Source organism: Myzus persicae, unplaced genomic scaffold (genome assembly GCF_001856785.1).
Source record: "Myzus persicae strain clone G006 unplaced genomic scaffold, MPER_G0061.0, whole genome shotgun sequence".
NCBI lineage: Eukaryota > Metazoa > Arthropoda > Insecta > Hemiptera > Aphididae > Myzus > Myzus persicae.
Genome location: NW_019103991.1, coordinates 62328 through 88717, shown reverse-complemented (window position 1 = coordinate 88717; position 26390 = coordinate 62328). Strand labels below are relative to the sequence as shown.

The window sequence follows — 26390 nt, the reverse complement described above, 5'->3', positions numbered from 1 at the left end:
ATGTCGCTTGGAGGGCCCCAAAAGAATCGATTTTGACAGAATACAGAATAAACAGAATGGAGCATTACAATTTTTGATCCATCGAACTTTTCAATACTTAATCTCCGTTTCACAGTAACCTTGATTTTTGAATCGCTTCTATAGTAAACATACTGTTGCTTATAAAAATATGATTTTTTTTTAAATGTATGTAAAGAATAAATAATTCTTTAAATTCTATTATACCGCGCTCTGCACGGTTAGTGTGGTTGTAACTTGTAAGGTGATTAGTGATAACAGTAATAATATTAATAGTGATAAGCAATATATGATAAAATGAAATATGTAATACCTAGTTATATAGTTGTAGTTTAGGAATTGACATTTTATTGAAGAACAAACATTTATTGTCGTTTCTTTATATTTAGGTAAGTTCTGTATATAATATAAATAATATGTAATAATAATAAATAAAATCTTTATATTTAGAGCAACACATTATTGGTTTGATTTGTTTGTGGTCAATTCCTGGATAAATATCGTAAAAGTCTTATATGTATATTACCTGTTGTTCACTTCTGCTTGGAGCACTAAGAAGACGCGTAGAAGTGTCCTGGCAAAGTGTATTCTTTTCTTGTGTTTTTATACTTGCGATAATCTATCAAAACATTTTTGATCGTGATTTGGGCTTCTTCGGTCATAAAAAAAACGTATGTTAGCTTTGTTTGGCTTACTCTTAGTCTGTTTATAACTGATTCATTTTTTTGCATGCTATTTATTCTTATACCTAGTTATAATATTATTACTAAGTAGTAGATAATATGGTTTAGTCAGCAGTTCGCAGACGATGGCCACGATGACGTATCCATGACAACTCAAGCAACCAGTCGTGGTCCCAGCGCGTCTCGTTATTTTGTATCCTTATAACCATCTTCATTTCTAATTGTATTGGTCATAATAATATACTATTAGAAAGAGACTAGACCAAAGATGAATGGCAATGAGTTCCGAAGTGACTGCTCCGAAAACCAACTGACCCCTACCACCTCCATGGTTTCCTCACGCCCGTCGACTAGAGCGACGAATCGCAGCAAAAGATGTGCACCTCGGATACGGTGGCTTGATGAAGACGAATGTAAGTCTCTGAGATATGACGATGGAGCCATAACAAAGCAGACCTCGGCCAGACCGACCATACACCGTTCTGTGGCGTCGACGGACTTGACCAGTAATCTCAAATTTTAGTACTTCTATATATGCAACACAAAAATTCAAAATGTTCTCGTATATATCGAGAGAAACAAAACTGATTTTCTATCATTTTGATTACTACCTATATTGTGACCAATTGTTGGTAAGAAAAATAATTTTAGTTTATAAATTCTATAAATCGATAAGGTTGGCTGCGACAAATTTGAAAAAAAAAATGGAATTTGGTGATATAGGTTCTCGACGACTGTTTAACAATTACAGTTAGAGTGTATTCTAAAATGCTTTATATACTTACAATTTACTGCTTTGTCCCTCTTCTAAACCGTTAGTGAACACAACAATCGGGTTGATTAATCGTCATTCTTCGTGTAATAATGACATTGTATTACATACCGCTATTATATAGTTTATAATATAGTACACGTTTGATGACTTGATGTGTATATAATATTATTATGATATACCTACGAGGAGTTATAAATGTATTATGATATAATTTATATCGTATTATGGTATGAATATTGTGGTCGTACCGTGATCTAGGTACATAGTACCTATAATATATGTGTACATATATCGCACTATTTTTTCTCATATTTTTGATAATAGCTAATTACATACATTTGTTATCAAAGGCCTTGGGGTATTTATGTCGTTGCACAATAATATTATAGGTATTATGCTACGGAAATATAAATTTAAAACAACGTTCTCGGTACTGTTTTATATTATTTTCTACAATATAACTTTGAAAACAATTTTTTACTTTGTTGTAAATATTTTTGTTTATAAAACGATTTTTTGTATATGATGGGAAAAAACACAGACTCTATATCAAACCTTATTTAGTTTTACGAACCACAGGAGATGGAAGTTTTTTATAATGTTTTGTTTGGTATAATGTTTACGGAAAATTATGGTTAGATTATTTATCCAGATAAATATAATATCTTATTTAGTATTTACTTTATGATGAACGCGTCTCGTATTTCACTTGGGTAATAATAGTGATAATAGTATAACAACAGAACCACGGTTACTATTGGGTAACTCGAACGTACTTAGATGCAGACGACGATCGCCCGTAAATCCGCATTGGATTTAAGTACTACCGATTCGAAAGACGTTTTTCTTCTCACTTTTCGGAACCGGAATCGTGCGAGATGGGAAGCGCAAATCCCGCCCGATGTACGATCGTCTCGGTGAACTCGATATGCAAATTATATTATTATTATAGTTCCACCACCCGCTGCCCCTACGAATCAAAATCGCATCCGATCGGATATTGTGCGTGCGACGACTGTGTTTTGCGTATTATTTCACGCCGAGTATGGAATATTGAGCAAGCCATGCTAGTAACTATAGGAATTAATTTGTAACCAATTTGTATTGCACATTTTTACAACCTCACTCGTAGTGCAGCATCGTTCTTGCGGACAGCATTCCAATAATATTGCACCCTACAAAAGGTCATGATAATAATTATATTACGTCTTAATATCTGATAATAGGTAATGTATTGTATTTAACGTAGGTGAGTGAAATGCGTCTTGCGACTGCTTTGCGTCGATCGTCATAACATATACCATGTATTTGGTATGAGTATCAAAGGATTATTATACTATCGTTCCAGTTCATATTGCCGATCGTGTCTATAATATGTTCGGCATTTCATTACCTATTTAATGTTATCGATTATTTATTCAAGTCAAACCTAAGTTTTGGTCGAACTTCTATTGTTTCGTAGCAGAGCACTTATTGAGGTTGCACCTAATGTTATGTGCAGAGTGAACGCAAACTGTACTTTTTTTTTCTAAAACTTGGCTCGAATTATGCAAAACTAAAAAATGCATGTATTTTTACACTACGCCGCCGTATAAATAGATGCGATGTGCATTATTTTTTTTACTTTCTCACTTTACTCGAAATCGACTCTGTGCGTCTTCTCCGCTTCATATTTCTGATTTCACTATACGAAAGTAACTACTCATATCACCGAAAAGTAAACAAAATTGTCGCTATACCGTCATAATATTATATATTATGTACGCTGCAGCCTGTAGCTTTCTTTGATAATATATCTTTCTGGAGTTATATTGGTTTTGCCAAAAATAAAGGTGTCATACTATAGGTATTATATATGTATAGTATTTTACTCCAGTGACTTTTGAAATCTATTATCGCTTTCGGTTTTCTGACTTGGTATGACGTGATTTAGGTGCCTTACAGTCATTCTGCCCTTCCGACACTATTTATATTTTATTACCGGTGCTATGCCGGTGAAAAAAAGGGTCATTCCGGTACGCATTTTTCGAAAACCCGATCGCGTATTATAATAATATGCGATGAACCTTTTTTCAAATTTTTTTCGTTCAATTTTTACAACCGAGCATCCGAGCACTGACTTGACAAATGCGTGTCTGCGCGTATATTTTATACCTTATAATATATTCGTTCTTCGTTCATATAAAACCGTATTTAAATATGAATTGTACTACCATCCTCGCTGAAGCTATCCAAAACACGTCCCTCCTCCCCGCCCCCCCCCCTTACCGTAGAACATCCATATTCCGTGAGTACCTATATATTATATTATGTTATATAATTATCAAGCGGCGATTAAAAGTTTCTAAAAACACGAAACTGTTTAAACGTCCGCGGAAATAACTTAATAAAAAGTTTGTCTCGCGCGCGCACTGATTATTATAATATCATCCGGATGAAAATCCAAGAGCCATTAAAACGATATTTCCGGGACAAAAGTTTTCGTCGGACGTTGTAAATAATATATATTCAATGGTGTAAACATAAGTCTCGTTGAAATATTACAGTGCGTAAGTAGTACAAGTATTGCGCAGCCGGCTGTCGACTGTTCAATTATAAAACGATTCCTTAAAATAATATTGTGAATTATGTGCTTCGTAAATTGTAAGTCTAGATATACTGCGTACTACATTTCTCGCGAAAACACTGTATAATAGTTTTGCATATTTTATTTCATTTTGAGTCGCAGTTTAAATCACGAAATGAATAACGGTGGCATCGAAATTCTTAAGCCCAGTTGGCCTTCCCGATTAGTACACGCCTAGTATATTTTATATCAATTAATTATATTGTTCTCCCAAAAAAGTTAAATATTAGCCGTCACTCATAGATCTCTACATATCACGGTATGTTACTTAGTCTAAACATGTCGATGGTAACTATACCGTGTTCGCATTTGTGTTATAAACTGCAGGAGCGGCCTGCAGAGGAGTCGGAGGTCCGTACGATACTGACCAAAGCTCGGAACCGGATACCGGAAGCGCAGTAGCCAGCTGTTCGGAGATTCAGCAGTGCAGCGAGCGGTATGGTCTGGTGGCAACCCCTGGATGTGCCGGTACGTTTAAAATGTCCATCGTTTCCGATGCCTTTTTCGGACCGGAAGTGGAATGTTTAATAGAGTTCAAGGTGTGGAAGACTATGGCGAGTCCCGAACTAAAGAGGCTATGGTTTACGGTCAGACATGCGATGTCACCAGCGGCCGCCACTGCCATACAAACCCTGGAAGTCTGGACAGACCGGAAAGACGGCTGCCCGGCTAAAGTGGTGTTTTTGCAGAAATGATCACACTCACATATATACAATAAGCTGTTTTTGATCATGAAGTGGAAAACTCTTGATAACGAATGTTTGTTTTCTCTCTATGACCGTGTTCAACATGGTGAATTCGCGACCACCGGAACCAATCATGAATTTACTATCAAACTTATGGTTGAAAACATTATCTGTTTTAAAATGTTTTTGCGATTAGATAAATGAGATCGTTTTTAATTTATAATATAATATAAGCGCCTAACTTTTCAATATCATGTAAAATCCAACATATGCCACAGATAATGAACATTTATTTTGACAGTTTGTCAATATAAATTAAATTATAATAATTATTATTATTATTATAATAGACGTTAAACAACAAATTACTGATTTTGTTAAGCTCATATTTCCTATATCCTTCTAATTAAATTACGATTTCCCAAGTATTTTGAAACAATATTAATTTGAAAGATTAATAACATATGTTTCGGTTACCTATACCAATCATATTATTGTAGTTGAATTTTCACATATACCGAGAACCAATTATTTGAAAGATTATGGGTACCAACATTTTTTTTTAAAAATACGTGATATAAGTATCACATTGCGTACACTAAGTTATAGAATTCTTTAATATTTCTATTACATAAATTATTATTATTATTATTATTATTCATCGAATCTACAAACAAAAATATTTCAACAACTACATTGACTGGCTTAATGACAACATCTATTTAAATTTTATTTTATTTTTTGTTGTTGATACTCTATTCCAGTGGTGCCCAACCTTTTTTCCCCGGCGGTCCACTTTCATAAACAATTATCTTCAAACGGGCCACCAAATATAAAAGTACGAAAAAGTTTAGCAAGATTCTAGATTTACAGAACAGTGGAAAGTTCTAAATTTTAGATTTCACTTTCATTATGAAATTCAGTTTAGAGCTTGAATGTAATAATAATCAAGCTTAGGCGTAGCGAAATAAAAATTTTAAGTTAAGTTAATTTTAAATTAACTTTTTGAAATTTAATTTTCATTGGCTTTATTTTTGACTTACTGATTTGAATTGATGTAGGTACACTCTAATAAATAACGAGTTACTTTTAATCAAATTCATTTACCTTAATTTATAAATAATTAAATAATAAATAGAATACAATTATTATTATTGATGATACATATTGCATAAGCATATTTTACTTTTTAATATTTTAAACCATATAACTGGCTACTTATATTATACTAAACTAAAAAAAATAATAACTGAACTAAGTTAATAAGATAATATTGTCAGTTTACAAATAACTTTTAATTTAGCTGAGTTAAGAAACACATTAAGATAACTACTATTAATTTTAAGCTCTTTAAATTTTTTCTATCAACTTAACATAACTTAATTAACAAATATCGTCAACTTGCCCAGGCTTGACAATAACTTTTATGGTGTAAATATAAAGTCAAGTTTTTGACTTCTGGTAATTAATAATAATTATAGCCTTGAAAAAAATAATACTTGACTTATTTAAAATATACCAATATTGTGGTGTTTGAACAAAATTGTGGTGGAGGGGGGTGAAAAATTGTCTATATTCCGGAATTCCAAAAAAACCAAAAGGTAACAAATTCATAGAGTTCAAATGTGATGTATGGTTTGATGTTGTAGCAGTAAGTGCTCTGCTGGTATGAACTTGACGGACGTAAAAAAAAATTTGCGTAACGAATGGCTATTGTTGTACTTGTAGTCCTCTCAACAGTTCAAACTTCAAACTTAAAACTATTTATAAAAGCTGACATTACTTTAAAAAAATATATACTCGGTCAACGAGAATAAAATATATTCTCATCTTACATGATGTGGTCTCCGCACCTATGTAGGTATGGTATAATATTATATAATGGAATAACAAAAGGTTTGGGGAATTCGGTAAAAGTTTGCTATTACCATGCTGAGAATTTTACACACACCTATACCTAAACAAATTCCAACTTCATGTATTATAAATTACACAACTGAAACTTTACTTCAACTACTATAAACTATATAATATAATTTTAGATTGTAAAATTCTCGTTATTGTTTGTTGTCTATTGACGGAAAACTATTTCTATACAATTTGTATTCATTATTCGTCACTGAAAATCAGAAAATGTAACAATAAGGTCAGTGTTTAAAATTAAACAAACAGCGGTGCCTATATATAACGTCATAATCGCGAGTATAAACGCTGAACATAAAAAATCGAAACCATTATCATAAATTACACTATCGAAACTCAGTCAAGTAGTTATATAGCTGTATATAATCGTGTTTTTTTGTTTTAAGAACAATGCAAATTTTACAATCGTAGCTTTGGAAACCCGATAAATAATTGTTTGTTTCTAGCAGTATTAAATAAAAGAAAACTAATTAGAAGTGGAATATAATAAGCATTTTATTAACATCGACTCCAAGATTAGTTATTTAAGCCCCCATTCTATTGTTCGCAAAGTTCCGAACGAAATTGTCGAATACATTTAAAGCGTTTTGTTAGTATAGTTTAAATTAAAGTAGCTGCTTGAAATCGTTAAACATCTAACTGTAAAATAAAAATTGTATACTTACGTAATTAAGTGTATACATATAGATAACCCATAAAAAGTACTTTATTATCTGCTGCAGTTTCAAAATAATTATTTTGATTATTGACAAAAATCAATACATGGCCACATAGGTATTAACATTCGGTTTGTATTTAACATTAAATACGCCAACGTTAATGTCAATAAACTAATAAGAGGAATTTAGTTAGTATTCCACATTTTCCAATCAAAATAGTATTGTTTTTTGAAATTCCTATTTTTATTTTAGTTTTTTTTTTAAGTTTAGCACTGTGTCTGTGTTTTCTGTATGTATAATATGTGAACACATTTGATAGTAGAAAACGCTTGTATCTTCAATTTTGAGGGCAGTTCAAAAATTGAGCCTAGTTGGTACTTTTGTGAATTTTAATTTGAAACCAGTTCTATTTTTATTTTGTTGTTATCAAACATGTATAATCGTAGACAATTGATGTTTCACAACATTTTCATATTAATATTTTTTATGCATATAATAATATTATATTTCAAAATATTTTGACTGTTTTTGAGCTTGATAGACATTTTAAATATTTTATTATTTGTATGGCAATGACAAATTGTTCACTTAGTCAAAACGCTTGAAAATGTAATACGAAGTTAAAAGTTTAAATAACTCGAATTAAACAAAAAAGCTGAGAATAGTTAAAATATTTTTTATGAACGTCTAGGTTCTAAAGTTTAAATTTTTATGGAATTAGATACTTATTCAGGTATAATATAACAATTTCTCCACAAATGATTTAAGATTTTTTTGTCATTAGAAACTTAAAACATCCCACTATTTCTTAAATTATCTTTTTCTTTATTCAACAAAATTTTCAAAACATTTAGACAAAATGTAATTAAACCTATTCATAGCCATTATTTAATTTTTCTTTAAACTGTGGAGTGATGATACATTTCAGGCAATTTGATAGTATAAATAATGTTTTACTAATTGATATTTTTCCTCTGCAAAAATAAATACTCAAAAACATGTCCACGATTCCTCGGTTTTCTAAAATATCCAATAACAGGCTGGTCATTTTTTTTTATTATTATATTTTATAAACAACATAGTAACATTTTCAAAAAAAATTAGATTAAAATAAATATTTCCTAAGACCCAACATTATTTTACGTCGTACCCCTCTGTCACACCACTCCTCTTGTATCCATACACTTTAAATACTCATAAAGTCATAACTTTACACAGTAATCATACACCAAACACACACACACACACACACACACACACAAACACACACACACACACACACACACACACACACACACACACACACACACACACACACACAACATACATACTGTGTGTATCAATAATATACATACATATTTCCCGTGCAGTATGATGATCTCTACCTAAAACGAGCTGCATGCAAATAATAATTACGTTTGAGTATCTTGTGGCCTTTTCTGTTTGTCTGCAAATAAACTGTGCGTACATACCTTGATATGGTATAATATATATATATATTTTACACAGTACCCATAAATTTACATGGCAAAATTACACATACAGCTGTCATTCGTGTAGTACACCCGTGGACATGGTTCACGAGAATAATGTAAAACATCAAACATATGATCTTATGATGCGAAACGATTGACATATTATACTTCCACGTATAATATATTATTATGCTAAATATTATTTATCATACTATTATTATTATTATTATGCGACGGGTTCGCTTTTGTGGATTGTTATTATTATATCAGCCATTCCGCGAGCGTGGTTACAAATATAATAATTATATAAATACCGACGGCATCAAATCGATGTCGACGGTGATGTTTCTTCGAGTAGGTGTGAAGTGGTATACATGGTTATCGGTTATAAATCGATTGTGTTTACCCGCACTTGACACGGATTCAATATCTAATAACAATAATGTATAATATTATTCGAAAATTAAATTACATCTCCCGCTTAAGAAATGCTGCTGCAGTGGCCACCGCTCTACAAAGTAATAATAATATAATCAGTCCATTGTCGTATTGTATTGTCGGTTGTAACTATCGTCTCACTGCAGTTGTACACGACGGTCGTTGATCAACATTTCTTTTTTTTTGTTTTCATTTGTTAGAAACGGTCAAACTTTATTATCTTCGTTTTGTCAGAGACTTTTTTTTCTTTATCTTACCCCATTCACGTTTGTTTTTTTTTCTCGCAGTTGTAAATTTGAACATTTGTGTTTCTTTGTAAATACATAAATTATGCGAGATGTAGAACACGGATCATTTCTCTTCTTTTTAATAAAACCATTATTTAGTCTACGACCATCATTCACTTCTTCTAAAGGCACAACTGATGAAATACGAAAATATGTTTTCGAACAAATCCCGTGGTTTTAAATATTTATACAATTATATATAGTTGCTTACAAGTACATATAACGGTATAAAAGTATTACTGCCGTTTACACCGAAATGCACCTCTCACGCAAATATTTGAAACCTCTTTTAAATGTTTCGTTTTTTTAACATTATAATATTATAGTCACTTATATACTTATAATGTTTATAAGTCATACATTTATTGAACTCATTAGTGTTGCGCAGGCGCTATTAATGAAATATGTTACCACGAATAATGTATAATGAAATAGGATGTTTCATCAAAGTCGAATTTAACCGACAGATGTTGAGGATATTGAAATATTTCATTACCCTGAATGTATTCCAAATTATAAGACACCGTCGTGTTACGTGTGATCTAAAAAAAAAAAAAAAAATGAAATAAGACAATGATACAATGTTATACGTAGAACAATATAGTGTCGGAAACAATAAATCCAAGTTAAAAATTGTAATAAAAATGTATAGAGGAAATACAATTTCACCAAACAATTTTGTATGTTTAAATATGAAACATGTACCTATAATAGTATTTTGTAGGATGAATAAATAATAATTAAAATAATCAATGGTCGCTAAGTATAATAATATAAATTATGAGTTATGATATTGTCATAACCAAAAACGAGATGTATGGTCGCATGATGTAGATGGTTATATTATGGTGGTCCTGCATCTTCTTATTCCGCTGGGAGTTTATAATAATATATAGATCTTTTTAATTTTATTTTCGTCCATATTATAATTAAATAATATTATTTTTATGATCTACTCATTTTCACTCAATATTTGTACGGCCATTTTTTTCTAAGGAAGAACTATGGTTTTTGATATGTTTTATAACAAAAATAAATATTCTGTAATTGAAGGTTAGTATTATTATTTTGTAGTTCACGCGAATTTGATAAAAATTACATTTACACATCAGTGCCATGATTAAAATCTTCTCAACTGTAACTTTACAGTTGATTTGTGTAGGGTAATTACGAATGTTAATAATGTTTATTAATATATCCGAGTTCAGTCGTCGATCAAACCGAAAAATTGACGCATAAAAAAAATCCTTCTAGTACCTAATTGATTTTCAAGACATTTGAAAACATTAAAAAAAAATAGGAAATACATAAATTGTGGAAATCGTTTTGACTTCTTTATATTTATACAACGGTACAGACATTTTCTGAATACCACGCGCGAAGAATCGATCGCATATAATATGTAAATGCTAAATAAAAAAATTCTTATAAACGGCACTATGAGAAATTTTTTTTTCATTTTAAAAATAAAAAAGATTTGATTCAAATGTTCTCGTTCGAAAACTGTACACACACACACACTATAATATATTACATCGTGTTGTGTACATTAACCGCGGCGACCGCGGAGAGTTGCACAAAATGCGAAATGGCGCCTGCGGTATAATAATAATGGTCTCGCCTAAAAATCGAGTCAAACACACGCGGCGCGAATACGATATTCGTTTGGTCCCAAGTCATACTATATATCGCACAGAGCAGATATAAAAACGTATACATGTACCACGGTTACAATAAGGCAATATATTGCATCGCTCAAGCGATGGTATATATATATATATATAGGACGCTGGACAAATATTATATTTTTAAGCGCCCCTCCCCACACAAAAGACCGTTTATGAAATTATTATTCTCAGACAATTTAATAATATATTTTAAAGAGACCGAAAATCGTTTTTATTTGCACAATAGTATTAAAATATGGAGCACTAGCATTATTTTGCTCGAGGTTTTTTTGTTAAATATTTTGTTGAAATATTATCTTAAAAATATTCTGTCCCATGCATTTGAAATCAAATATGAATGGAATATTAGTTTCAGAATGTTGGGTGTATCAAATATTATATAAGGTCAATAGATCATTAAAAATTTTCAAAATATTTAGGGACCATATGTTTGAAATACAATACTTGTAAAATATATTATGCAGCTACAATACATTGAAAATGTTTAATTAACTTGCCAACAATTATTTACAGTCTAAATCAAATATTTTGAAAATGTATTTTTGGTATGTAGGGAGGTACGTACAAGATGCATTGCAGCTGATCGCGCGCCCTCCTCACAAAACTCATATTCTCATAATGTCTTCGTTTATTATTTTAAGGATTTTTACTTGTATACTGAAAAAGCGAAATAATAACTTTATTTGAAGTTACTAAATCAATAATGTAAGTTTCTTATGTATTTAAACATAATCGAGTTTAAAAAAAATAGGATAACTCTTAACTTTAAATTTTTTTTAATTTTTTCTATCGACTAAATCTAACCTAAGATTTCATTAATCAATTCGTAACACTGCACTGCTAAGTCCTATGCTCTAGGACTCCTGCAATCCAAAATTCCGTTTTAGACACTACCCATATTATTACTGCGAAAGTGTACATTACCGTAAGTATTATAATGACGATTATAATATCACGTTTATAAAGTTTATTATATAACATTATAATATTATCGTGTCAACGCTTTTACGACTTGGAGGTTTTATTATGTACCCAACGACTGTTTTTACCCGAGGACGACTCGGAAAAGTACAAAAACTGCAAACGATGCTGTGTTTATTTTATATAGGTATACACGCGGTATTTTTTATGTTGGTCAGTGGCAAGTATATTATTATTATTATACACCTGCAGCGCAGTGGTGCGAAAACCGAGAATCGTGAACAGTTGATAGTGGTCACAAAATAAATATGTACCAAGCAAAAAAAAGTCGACCTACTCGTCGCCGTAAAACTTACTCAACACGTCACACACACACACACACACACATACACACACACATAGAAAAACAAATATTTTTACACACGTCTGCACGGTATCTACATAATATAATATATAGGTATAATATATTATTGAACCATTTCGTATATGCCAATACCACTGTCCGTTATATAAATAATATATCTAAACGGATTTCCGTTCATGAACTAATGAAATAAACCGCAAACGATTATTATTATTTTAATATACCTAATATGTATCGATATTGGTTATTGTTTACATTTCGGTGACAATCGTCTCCACCTCCTTAGTATAATGGTAGCGAGTAACATTAAATCAAAATCACTTTAGTCCGCTCTGTATACCAGTAGGCATTTACTATTTACAGCCGGGGTGGACGCATACAAAATTAGATAGTTAAAATTATATCAAATTGAATAGTCGACGTTCGACGTTGTCAAATGTCAATATAGTAGTACCGGTCGAGAGAATATTCTACGCTCGCCTGGTCAATACAAACAAAAATCTTTTGCGCAGCTAATTTTCTCGGGAAATCTCGCAGGCCATAAAATTATCCGACGCTGGCCAAGGGTTGGTCACTCTTGATCTACAGTATTATGTTAATAATACGTGTCATCGTGCGTACCTACTGCCCACACGAATTATCCACGGAACGAGCCTCTATATTAATATTCAGATCGTGAACTTAGACAAGATTATTATCTATTATATCAAATCATATTATATATCATTGTGCAATGTGCAGATTACTGCAGGTGTATAATGATATGTGTTCCGCGTGTTCTTTACCGAGATATGGCGTAGCACGCGCATAAAGTCTATATTTGCATCCACCATAAGAATTATGCATCGTAACGCGCTAACTGTTCGGTAACACAACCACGGTAATGTAATAAACATAATATATTACACGATATTATTACCACATACCTATAATAATAACCCATAAACCTAGCGCAGTACCCTCGTGATCCGACTATATTGACGTCCGCCTGCAGTTCCGGGGTATTAGACCTTCCGGTTTTACTCTTTTTCTGTGTGTCTTTCTCATTCTATCACCGAGTGTGTGTTTTCCGCTCTCACTGTCCCTACTTACCTACCTCTGCCTCTTTCTCTGTGTCTCTTCATCTCTATTCGACAACCGCAATTACCTACTGTTTTATTGCACGTCTGCGTTTTGTCATTGAATCATATTTTAATATTATTTAGGTACCCACGTGGTCTGGAAACACTGTCGGAGACGTTTATGCCCGCCTTGAACGGACGGGCATATAACGAAACATGATTCGACTGTCGCCGTGGCATCGCCTACCTATATATACGAATATATTTTATAATAATATAGTACTGAAACGTCCGATAAACGCGAACGGATCCTGCATGCGATTAGTATTAGATCAAAGCAGAAATAGTCAAAAAAAAAAAAAAAAAATGTATAATCAATGGCATTAAGCACGAGCAGCTAGCCCACCGCCGTCGTCTCAGCGTTTCTACACGGGTAATATTATTATTATTTATGCAGGTACTGATCTCCATTCTCGAGTGGTACATCGCGGAGGTCGAGGACGGAGCGTGTATAAATAATATGCGTTCAATAATGATAATAATATAAACGTACTTTTGCCGAAGGTTGCGTGCAAAATCGCTAATACGAGAGTCCGGACGGAATATCATTATCATTTATTGTTGTTGTACGCGACGACGTCATAATCTCTCGGAAGATTTCGTCCTTCGCGGATCGTATCCGACCATAATAATCATAATAATATCATCTTAATAATATGATAATAATAATAATAATAATAATATAATACTCGTACATCATAAACGGTCGGTCCTCCTCTTCGTATTCTCTCCACAATGGCCGCCGGCGATAGCTGCATCAGTCGGAGACTATATGTATACATTATACACGACCGCGGCGACCGGGACCCCCCCGAGAACGCCGAATACGTATATTTTATACATATTATTATATACTTGTATAAGGCCGTTTTAATATTATTCGAGTACAAACGAATTCACGATCGTCTGAGACGATTTCGCACAGACAGAAATTATTATTATTTCGTCCGATAGCTGCAATAATAATAATAATAATAATAATAATAATAATAATATTATACAACGACGACGACTCTCTACAATATGTTATCGCGTCGTGCATTATTATATATACGTTCCCACCTCGTGTATTATTATTATTATTATTATTATTATTCGTTTCGCGGAGGCTTATCGTAGTCGTTCGGATATTATATACGCTCGCCCCAAAGGCCCGGACGATAAATCATATTATCGCGTCGTACACAGCCATCGTGTAGTTGTACACGACTGTTGCCGAGTGTACGGCCGACGACGTGTCCGTTGCATATGGCTATAAATGGACTTTTTGTGTAAATTCGAGAGTTCACACGTCAACGGGCCGACTGCCGACGGTCGCGCATTAAAATATAAGACTGTAATCGAATTCTGCGTGGCGTGCATTATGAATTCACATACCTAATATAATAATGCGTACACTCGCGCGCGTGTGTGTGTGTGTGTGTGTGTGTGTGTGTGTGTGTGTGTGTGTGTGTGTGTGTGTGTGGGTAAGTTATGCACCGTACACATTTGTAATCTAAATATGTAATGTACACATTATATTGAAATATAACATGTGTAAGCGCAAAAGCACTCGGCGCGATGTGTTCTGCCGTGTGTGTGTCTGCGCTCGCAGTTTTCGCGTGCATGCGGTACGTGACCGCAACGTAAATACAATATATTATACATGTATATTGATGAGATTTTGTTTTTAAACTCAATTTGTATTAATGAATCACCGTAGTCACCGCCACGACTATATTATATACATATATATAATATATACGCAGTAGGTACATGTGCGATATAATGTGTTCAACCCTGGATGTTTCCACGACCCCCGAAGCTATAATACCGTATAGGTATATGCGTAATATTATTATTACACTCGACCGACCGACGTTGTAATAACGCGGAGCTCCGTGCGGTTCTGTTGAACGAAAAACCAAAAGAAAAAGAAAAACGACAAAGGTCACTAAAAAAAAAAAAAATCTAATTGAACTCGGCGCCAAACTCGCGACAAAGCGGAAAAACGAAAAACGACTAGAGACTACAATCACGACCGGTGAATAAAATGTAGATTGAGTCGGCGCGTTTATGAATCACAAGATTCCGTAGGTTTTATAATGATCGAGTTTTTTTCAAAAATTTGTGCAGCGATGAATATTGCGTCAGACGCCTACCATTGCCTTCGATGGTAAAATCATAATTAAAATAATCACGTTTTAATTTTCTCAGTGTCAGATATAGCTAGAGTTCTGGCTCTTCTTGAAACATTTCACTGAATAAATGAAAATATTTTTTTTCTTTTAAACGCATTTCTTGTAGATGGTTAAAAATTATTATTGATTACACATAGACAGTATCGATAATGAATGATAATATTAATAATAATATTGCTTATTAACCAAGATTTACGAATTTATAGTTAATGGTTATATACATTTTATCATAAGTATGCAAATATGCAGTATTATATTATTATTATAGCAGGTTAGTTTTTCACCTATCGGTTAGATCCCTACTTTTTAAAATGTTTTTTTGCTGTAGGTTTACGACTTTAAACTTTTATTAGATATAATACACAATTTGTTTTATTTTTTGTTTTCACACAAATAAAATTTTTCAAGAAAATAAATGGCACGGAATTTCAAAACGAGTTATTACTTTATTACAATAACATATCATTGTATTAACGAGTACTATATTATATTATTGTGGGAAATAAAAATCTGAGGATGATGAAATTATGAATATAATGTTATCAGGGATGGCATATTTTCTTAGAAAATAAACGATTTGTAAGATCCTTATCTGTGTAAAAAAAATATATGTTAATCACATAGTTTCAGTAGGTTTTAATAACTGTATGGTAAGACCATATTATGACAAAACATACCAAAGTGCTAGGATTGAAATTTAAGACAAAATACACCTGACATACACATAATAGGACGACGTTGCTTGGTATGTAGTATTTATAAAGTGCAGAACTCGTATATAATATTACAATATTATGGATGTGAAGTTTTATTTCTTTAAGACTAAATAAACATTTTCTCGAACGTGTGTGACGTGTTTAAACGGAATTATATTTGGTAGTTATAATAACACTTATATTACATGTGTTATGTATACATAATAGAGCTCGGAATTCGTGTCGAAACATCCTGTGACGTGACTATTTGACAAAAATTAACACATCAATATTCAAGATTCTTAAACGTTTCGAATACAAATGGCGGTCTATAACCACGATTATGCATGTACTGACACATAATATTATACACGATTTGAAAATTACATTAAGCAATCATTGTCAATATTTTTTTCATTTACGACAAACAATTTTGATTAATAAAGTATTGAACTGTACACAAGGGATACAAAACACTAATATTAATAATAAAATATTTTACCTAAATAATAAATAACAGTAAATAGTTCACATTATTAATATTGAACTGCGGAATGTCGGACATACACTGAACTCACAACAAACGCATAACTTCCAGAACATCTACCATAATCTCTTAGCCACAACATATATTATCCTTACTCGCAGTGACCATCGATTTCATCAAAAAATCGAATCTACAAAACAAAGTACAAACTGTAAGTTATGAAAATGTACACACATTTGTGACATACTATATCGTTCCTAATAATTATTGTAAGCTACCTAAAATTAAATATTTCTGGATTATTAGAATTAACTAGGTATAGTAAGAATACTCATATTGTTTCCCAATTGCCTATATCGCCGGTGTCACAGGCAATTATTACCCCCCGTACTTTTGTTAATACAAAAATATATATTTATTAATTGTATAACATAATTGAAGCTTTAACTAAAAATATCGCATTATAAAAAACGAAAAAATGGATTCCTGAGAATACCCTAAATCAAATTCAAAAGCAAACCAAAAAATGACCGGTTTGTGTGTAATTATGGTTGATAAATATTTTTCAGAAGTATTCTTCGAACAGCATTACGATTTTAAATAAAATGTACAATAAACAAAGTACCGCTGTGTATGGAAATCGTTTCATGTTTTCATGTCGATGTATAATATATTTTATAGGAAAACGACAATAATATCAACTTAAACAAGTTTTAGTATTTTACTCGAGAGGTTTTGAGACCCCAAAGTGTTATACGATTTCTGGGAACTCGAAATACTCGAAATAATATTCCCAACGTTTAACGCGTGCATTGATTTATAAAATGAGTTTGAAATGAACGCTGAACGAATATATTATTATACTGTGATAAATATTTATGCGGAATAGGTAGGTACGTATAAATCACCTCACAAAAATAAAATACTCGTATAATAGTTATCGTGACGTTTGAAGGACGGCTGTAAAAATATAAAAACACAAAGTCATTCGCGATTGCATTTGCGAATACACTCAAAAACTACATACGTTTAACGGAGATTACGTGCTTGTAACAACCTTTCCTAGGAGAGTATAATATGACTAACCGTTTTTTATAATAAAGCGGTCGAGACGCCTAGTAAAAAATGTATAAAACTGCCCCCCCCCCCCACTCGATGACAAGTCGAAATGCGTCAGGTCCGTGTAGACAGACGTGGTGGCGTTCGGATAAGACGCCACGACGGTGGACTTCCATCACTAAAGCGGTAGTCGGTGGTGGTCGGAGGTAGATATTAGTTCGACGGATTGACGGTAGGGGTTGGGAAAGGGGGGTAATTATAAAATTTTTTAAAATAAATAATATAAAATATTATTATTCATTATAATATTATAACCTTTACCAGCTATTAATTATACTAGGATCGAGCTGCTTATACAGGAGGTAAACACAAACCAATCGCCGGATTATTTTTTAGTGTGGAGGGGGGGGGGCAATCGCCCGGGAATTCGCACTACTGCGTCTTCCAGCCACAATGTTATATGAATACACCACAACGAGCATTTTTTAATCGAAACGACACCTTGGCTGCACCTATACACATTGAATAATATACGTGAACATATACTTCGAGTTCACGAATCGTTATATATATACCTCCTACTCTCATAAGTGTATACGATGTGTGTATGTATTATATACAATACAGGCGTGTACGTATATGTATACGGGTCCTATCAAACTTTCGTCATAAATAATTTAAATAAAACCCGTCAAAGCGTCACGCTGAACTCGACGTTTTGCATCACGTATGCGCGCGCGAGATGTTTGTACGCCTAAAATGTGCATACATATAATATATCGTGCCGAAGCTCTTCGAGTTTTTCGGTACACTGCACAAAAGTTGTTTCTGTTTTCTGCGCATTTTTCCGGGCCGTCGACTCGGCCTCACACGTTAATCCGAACCCACACGTAAACACATCACATACTATGTATGTATGCGTTCATACTCTGTGTTGTGCATACCTGTATCGTGTGTGCACGTGGATGATAATATTATGCCTGTTGTTACGACTCGTTTACAGCTGTTATACGCGTGTTGTACGTAATATTATATTTATTATTATTTACCATTTTGTATTTTGTTATTGCGTACAGGACGGTTGGCCCAAGAAGACGTAGGTACGCTCGCCTACCCGTATATTATAGGTCTCTTCGTCAGCGCGATTTGAAAACAATATGGTTTTTGATCGCGATCGAAACGTCCGAGAAGCAGAATATTTGAATAACTTATTCGATCGTGTATACCCGTTAAAAGGAAAAGATGGGGGGGGGGGTGGCGTGCCCGGAGTGATTCCCCGTACTCGGGGCTTCCGCACTCGGCAATAACCACTGTAACTATTTATTTATACGTACTCGTGGTGTAAATAGCTTTTCCGTACCTACTAATCCCACGAATTGGCTCTCGTATATTATATTATTGTGTACTTAACAGTTTAACGAGCGCACCCCGTATTCGGGGGACGAGCACTGCAATCGTGTGTGCTGCGGTGTTTGGCCCCTGAAAGTTCTGCCCTCCCCCCCCCCCCAACCACGATCCGCACTCCGGCGTGCGACCTCAGCCCATTCGTACGCATCTAGTCGCCTCGGACGCGACAAGAACGACGGAGGCTGCCACTGCCGTCTGCTCCGTAGTTTTGGCAAACAAACCTGCAATTATATGTTGTAGCAGTACTCGCATATAATATGGCATGCATGTACGACGTCATCATTATACACGCCGAGTTGTCATAAGACATAAAGACAGTGGTATGGTATATTTTGTCCGAGGTACATGTATCGCGTCTGTATAACAATAACAGTAAAGTGTGCACACGGGCAAGCACTTTCATTGCGCTCGCATGATTATTAATAATACAATAATAATATGTTTTAATGACAAAAATATCATATAATACAGGTGGGTAAAAAAAAAAATAAAAACCGTACAAACGTTAAACAACAAAACGCTAGTGGTAACACACGGCTTCGACCTACAGCTAATTGACGTTGACACATATAATGATATAATTATTTAGGTGTGTGTGTGGATATTTATTGTGTTTTGAATGCGTTTTGCAAACCTTTACCATTTGAAACTAACTTATTATGTTACGTGTACCTATTGTACCGTTGAAATTTGTTCGTTATGTGTTATAAACATATTATAAGTATATACTTAAAACGATTTTCATACACGAATTCACTTTGGTGTATTTTATTTTATACAACTGTTTAAAGTTTATCTACGCAATGTATTATTTACACGCACAATACGTGGATATCAGAAACTCGTGTGAAATACATTATAATATTCAGTCAGCAAAAACATTTTTTTTTCAAAAATCTATTGCACTGTAGTGTCATTATACCATTAGGTGTCATTTATGTGAAAACTGTTCCAAGTACTTACAATGTCGGCCATTTCTAGTCCCATTAACTTTAAATCAAGGCCACATTTATAACAAAGGACCACTTATATTATATTTCTATTACATTTTAATATCCGCTATTTTTCAGGATCTATAAAATATATTCAACAGTTGTAAGCCGGTAAATGCTAAATACGGTTTAACACATTTTAGTGTGATGATGACTGAAGAGTTTAGGTAGAGAGGCCCAAATTTAGGTGTATACCAGCCTACCATTATAATACAATACGTATTAAGGCAACTGTAATAAGTTACTATTAGTACTATTATTCCATTAAGGCATCATAACATAATTATTGTATAAAATAGACTTTCACGTGTGTCTGAATAATCGGTCTGTTTAATCTATACGCGATCGTAGTTATGAATCGGCTAAACATTTTTTTTTACACGATTATTGACGAATAATATTCAAAGTGACTAAATCCATTTCCTCTTTTAATCTACACTGTGTAATCCAATCGGTATTTACATCCGGTCGTGATACACATAAACCTTCTCGGCGAGTATATATAAGCGCCGGTTGCACAAGTCGTGGGACGCGTTGGACACATCATATTATAAACGATAAACCCTATAGTCACCTACTACGCAGAAAATAGGTGCACCTACCAATATGCATCATACCTTATTTCTGCGGAAATAATATATATTGTACACAAATATTTTCGAAGTGTTTCGTCTCGTATGGTTACAACTTCTCACATGGTAATAGAACTTATTTTACGTAATAAAATATTATTCGCCGTGTGCGCACCTACCAACTACTCAGGGCCAAATCTAGAATTTTTAGGGCACTGGTATAAAACATATTGTGAGCTCTTGGGTCCAGTCATCCATCAAATGTCGTCATGCTTTACACGATAAAACATTTCAAAAATCACATCTTCACATTGATTATTAACGAATAAATCAAATAAATGGTTTTCTGTCTATCACGTTGCAACGATTGTAAAAAAGTGGGTCCCTGCCCCCTGGGCATTTGCTCTACTTCAAATCCAGCCATACATACTCATATTATTATTAAGTAAATTATCGCGTACAGCAGCCGTATTATTGAATGACTGTACCATAAATATTGCAAATCACAGCATTTAAACAAATATAATATCTGTACTTATATTATGTTTCTATAATTCTGCATAGTTTGCCTGTAACGCTGTATACAGCTGCATAAATATAAGCTGATTTTTGAGTAAAAAATATTTAAACAACAATTTATTCAAGAGCTATATACAAGAACCAAAGAGGTCAACCTTTCAAAGACAGAATCATGTCGTGTTTGATCGTTTTCACGAAATACTGTGATGGCATTTTAAACAGTACACAATGTCAGCTTAGTGGGCGGTCAACACATTTTGTGTCAATGCCAGCCAAATATTTTTTACTGTGTACTCGACATGGAGTTAGAATGCCGGTTCCTCTACACTAAACATTTCAAACAAATCACGGGCGCATGTTTACAGGAATATTATTTACGTTACAGTTTTTTGCATACCTTTCTTGGAGAAATATTCAAATATAACATGTTTGCTAATGATGCGTATTAAGTGCGATTTTATAATGGGATTCGTCTTTGCGTTTTAGGGATGATCAGTTAGTGTTTTTGTTAAGTCGTTTTGCATATTTTGAACAATTATTTATACACTTTAAACTGTTTATAACTATCTTTTTTTTTTTAAATTTTTAATTGTACTAATAAATTATAAATTTACAATACGACAAATGTGCCACTGTTACGGCTGCTGCCACCTAGCCTCTAGCCTCGCCATTTGCATTTCACTACGACTTACGAGAAATATAATATTTTGTTTCAATTGACCTGTATAATAAAAAAAAGTAGTAAGAGGGCAAATATAAAATATAATAAAATAAAGTAGAAAAAAATTATCCCTGCACCTGTTAAAGATAATATTTTGTTAATTAGTTAGTGGTACTTACAAGTCTAGTACTCAAACATAATTTCACCAAAGGAGGTCAATAATTCAAACAATTCTTATCACGTCGATGGTCGATCATTACGATGATGTGCTTTGTAGTCGCAATCATTAAGAAATATAAGTTCTTTATAAAATGATGTTTGTAGTCTGCTGCAGCGGTTTTGAGAACAATTGATTCTCCCGGGAATTTCGAAAATAACTACTTCACCGCAATTGGTTTACGAGCTGCCGCTGGTTTATAGTTATTATTTATTTTTTATTTTTGTTTACCTAAAGCGCATTCGTATAACAAATTAATAACAAAATCGCGTCACATAATATCGACAGCTAGCATTGGAGAAAAAAGGATCGATAGTCGATACGGTTCCGGATATTATTTCTGTCGCGTTTGATAAAACACATAGGTATGCGGTCGAAATGGTTTTTTTTTTAATATTAATAATAACGGTTTTATCCTTTCCCTTTCCTCCAACCTAACCCCTTCGTAAGCAGTTTTATTCGGTCAGCGCAATTTATCTTATGTACATTATACAATACGTCTCCTACCTGCTCTCACCGACCTACACCGTCGCTCGCATTACGAAGGTCGCGGGTATACAATGTGGCTATAAAGTAATAGTTACGTGAGTATGTGTTTCAATTACTATTTCGGTATACTTCCGTTTTTTCTCGACCGAAGAACGTTTTTCGTTTTGCCGGTGAAATAGAATCGAATCGAATTTTCACGATCTCGGCAACCGGGGTTTTTTTTTTTTTAGTTTTATATATCATTCAGCGGCGGGATCGCCTTGTGTGGAATGATAAAAGAAAAAAGAAAAAAAGGTTCTTAATAGAATTTTATCCAACAGACGGGAAAAAAAGGTATTTTCCTCGTTACAAACAATAACAGCTCGTGAGGATATATATTTTTTTCTTTCGTGGGGGGTTGTAAAAAGACCTCGTAAAACGGATGTACGGCAAAGCAATGGTAGGACGGTGACGCGCGCAGGTATATAGGACGTGTAAAACGATGTGGTCTGCAGTGTGCGGTAAAAAAAAAAAAATGGAAAAACGCGAAAGAAAATAACAAATCGAGCCTTTAACCGAATTCAAGGCAGTGGCTCGGGGAAAATTGCTTAACGATTTTCCGATGTCAAAATTTGTGGTCTAGTAAAATATTCTAGAGACGACTGCCAATATCCGCAGTGTGCTGGTACACGTCGTATAAAAACGTTTGCAATGGATATAATACGTGTTACGGGCTGCAGGGAGAGAAAAATATGTGGAAAAATCATAAACGATCGTGTGTCTTTTTTACCTATTATTAGGTACGTCGTTAGAATCTATGAAAAGGTCAACACTAAAAAATTGAGAAAAATAATATAATATAGCTGTATAAATAATTTTTTTCTTATGTTCACACAATATTTATTTCAAAAACGTTGGAAGAAAAATGGTAAAATTATAATAATATTCACAACGACGAGAAGCAGGCATTTCAAACATTCTGTCTGATAACTTTTATTACTAAGTCCATCCTTATCAATAGTATTTAATATGTAACATATTATATAACATGTAAATAATTTAGAGTTAAACTCTTTGTTGCCAATGGCCATAGTTGCCGAGGCTTAATTCAAATAAAAAAAAAAAAAAAAAATATTCACCACGTCATGCGGGCTGAGCAAAAAGGCTATTATAAGAGAGTAAAAATAAATATTTCGGCAAACGCCGCAAATATGATGGGTTACAGTTGTGTATGCGAAACCGAACAAATGCAAATTAAGCTGACAATAGATATCGTGTAGGTACCTATACTGACTCACTGCAAGTTTTTTTGCATATTTTTTTCTTTTAATTCTGTGCAGTCATGAGTGATAATTTCGTTCCAAAAGCGTTTCGTATACAATGTAACATTAATATTGAGAAATACATAGGCATCATACAGGCACGTATACAGGGGTGGGGAGCGGGTCCACCCCCCCCCCCCTTCCGAAAATTAATAGTTGTGTAATTTACTGGCATCATACACCACTTGGATTCTGTTGATTATTGTAAATTGCCTGTATTATATACTGCCTATACTGCGTGTTAAACGTCTATATTGTAATATTTGGCTTGATATTGTTATTTTAAAACGGATCGTCGAGGATCGACCTGGCCACAGATAGTTTTTTTGGAATGTATATGTATATAGGAAACGTGCGCTCGGACGGGTTAGATACTGCATAATATACAGGGTGGGTCGGCGACCACCGTGTAGTGGTTTCTAAGTTTAATTCGCTAGTACATACATAAAACTATAATTATTACGCATTGTATACGTGTGATGTTGTAGGTATGTGGAGCGCAGTGCTGGGACGAAGAACCACAGGTCCGCGGTACAAGTCTCAGTATTTGGATTCAAACGCAAACGAAATAAATCACCGCGCGCACTTGTGATCGGACAATAGAGGTCAACATTTTTACTGACCTCAAGAATACGCGTCGTCATATTCTGTAAATTATTATTTTTATTATTATTGTTGTTGTGTACACACACTTTCGGTACCTATATATTATTATCCTTATGAAGTGAAATCAGTACGCACGTATATTAATAACCAGAAATGGTTGAACACACATCGGCTGCATATACAGCAGTACGCACGTCCTATACCCACAGTATACTACTCGACCACACTGCCCAACCTGCAGTACTGTTCGTACTTTCGTAGGTATATATTATAACAATATAATTATAAATTATCATTTTGGAGGTTTCTTCAATTCTTTTTGACTTTAAAATCAAATAAACAGACCCGGATGTTTCTATATAGTCTCTCTGCCGTCGGTTCTCTTATGCCGCCTACTCTATACAACACAACTAAAGGGTAAAAGCAGTGCAATTACTAATTAGAATTAAAAATTAACAAATTAAACCGCACAATAAAGTAAACATAACATACATAATATATAAATAGGTGTATCATATGATTTATAATCGAAATTCGAATTATTATTATGGATTTTTATTTAGATGTACTTCGAATACCACCTAAGTTCGATTTGCAATAATCGAATGTTGTCCGCGCGGACTGTGTGTGTGGGTCATAGCGAAATTCGTATTGAATGCACACAAACGAATCGCAAAGATGGAGCAAAAACTATTTTATCCTTATTTTATTGGTCTTTTAGTCTGCTAAACTTGAACGGGTTAGGCGTAAATCTATATAAATTCACGACATTCTATACCAAATATATTATAATACTTTATATACGTTATAACATAGAGAGAGAGAGAGAGAGAGAGAGAGAGAGAGAGAGAGAGAGAGATGGATAGAAAATCAAACAATGCGCTTATATTAGGTCGGCTACAAGTTACAACAATGCGATTTCTAAAAATAAAAAAAAACATTATATTCATCATCCGGTATTGAGAGAACTCAAAACTTTATTTCTACATATACACGGTACGGGCGTGTGTGTGTGAGTGATCAATGGTTCAAAATACCTCTTTTTCATATATATTATACAATATGTGTACCTACCTATCCAGCTAATACTACCGTATAGTCGTGTACAGCCGTAACTCGTAATTGCCCACAGCGCTGGGAACTAATACTAAACATTTCAAAGGAAAACTTATATATCGGTTTCGCAGACGCTTTTCACATACCCTATTGTGTTTGACCTGCAGAAATTTGGAACTAAAATCATACTCAAAATTAAACTATTTTCCAATCGTTGATAATATATAATATTATATATATATATATGTATAAGTAATTTATTTAGGTGGGTAAATGTGCAAATAAGCATTATATACCTCTACCGGAAGTTCTGTTTGTTTTTTCGGCAGCAAACATTAGACCATCGTACAACGTAGTAGACGGGCGTTTGAATTTCAATTAGTAAAAAAAATAATCACTTACGTTTTACGTTTTTTTTTCTACACGCGTTCGTTTCTAAAAAAAAAATTAAAACCGTCGTAAATCGTTCGCGTAGCTCGCGTAAC

General features: G+C 33.4%; 1 protein-coding gene across 1 annotated transcript; it reads left to right on the top strand.

The window, feature by feature from the left end:
• Positions 1 to 969: 969 nt before the first annotated feature.
• Positions 970 to 4925, top strand: LOC111037336. Its single transcript, XM_022319861.1, has 2 exons — positions 970 to 1207; positions 4430 to 4925. Exons 1-2 carry the CDS (start codon positions 970 to 972, stop codon positions 4795 to 4797), a joined length of 606 nt encoding a protein of 201 aa, XP_022175553.1. The 3' UTR covers positions 4798 to 4925.
• The last annotated feature ends 21465 nt before the right edge of the window (positions 4926 to 26390 follow it).

Coding starts and splice junctions, on each gene's coding strand:
- LOC111037336 (XM_022319861.1), top strand. CDS start 970: ATGAATGGCAATGAGTTCCGAAGTGACTGCTCCGAAAACCAACTGACC. Junction 1,208..4,429: donor GGCGTCGACGGACTTGACCA/GTAATCTCAAAT, acceptor TATAAACTGCAG/GAGCGGCCTGCAGAGGAGTC.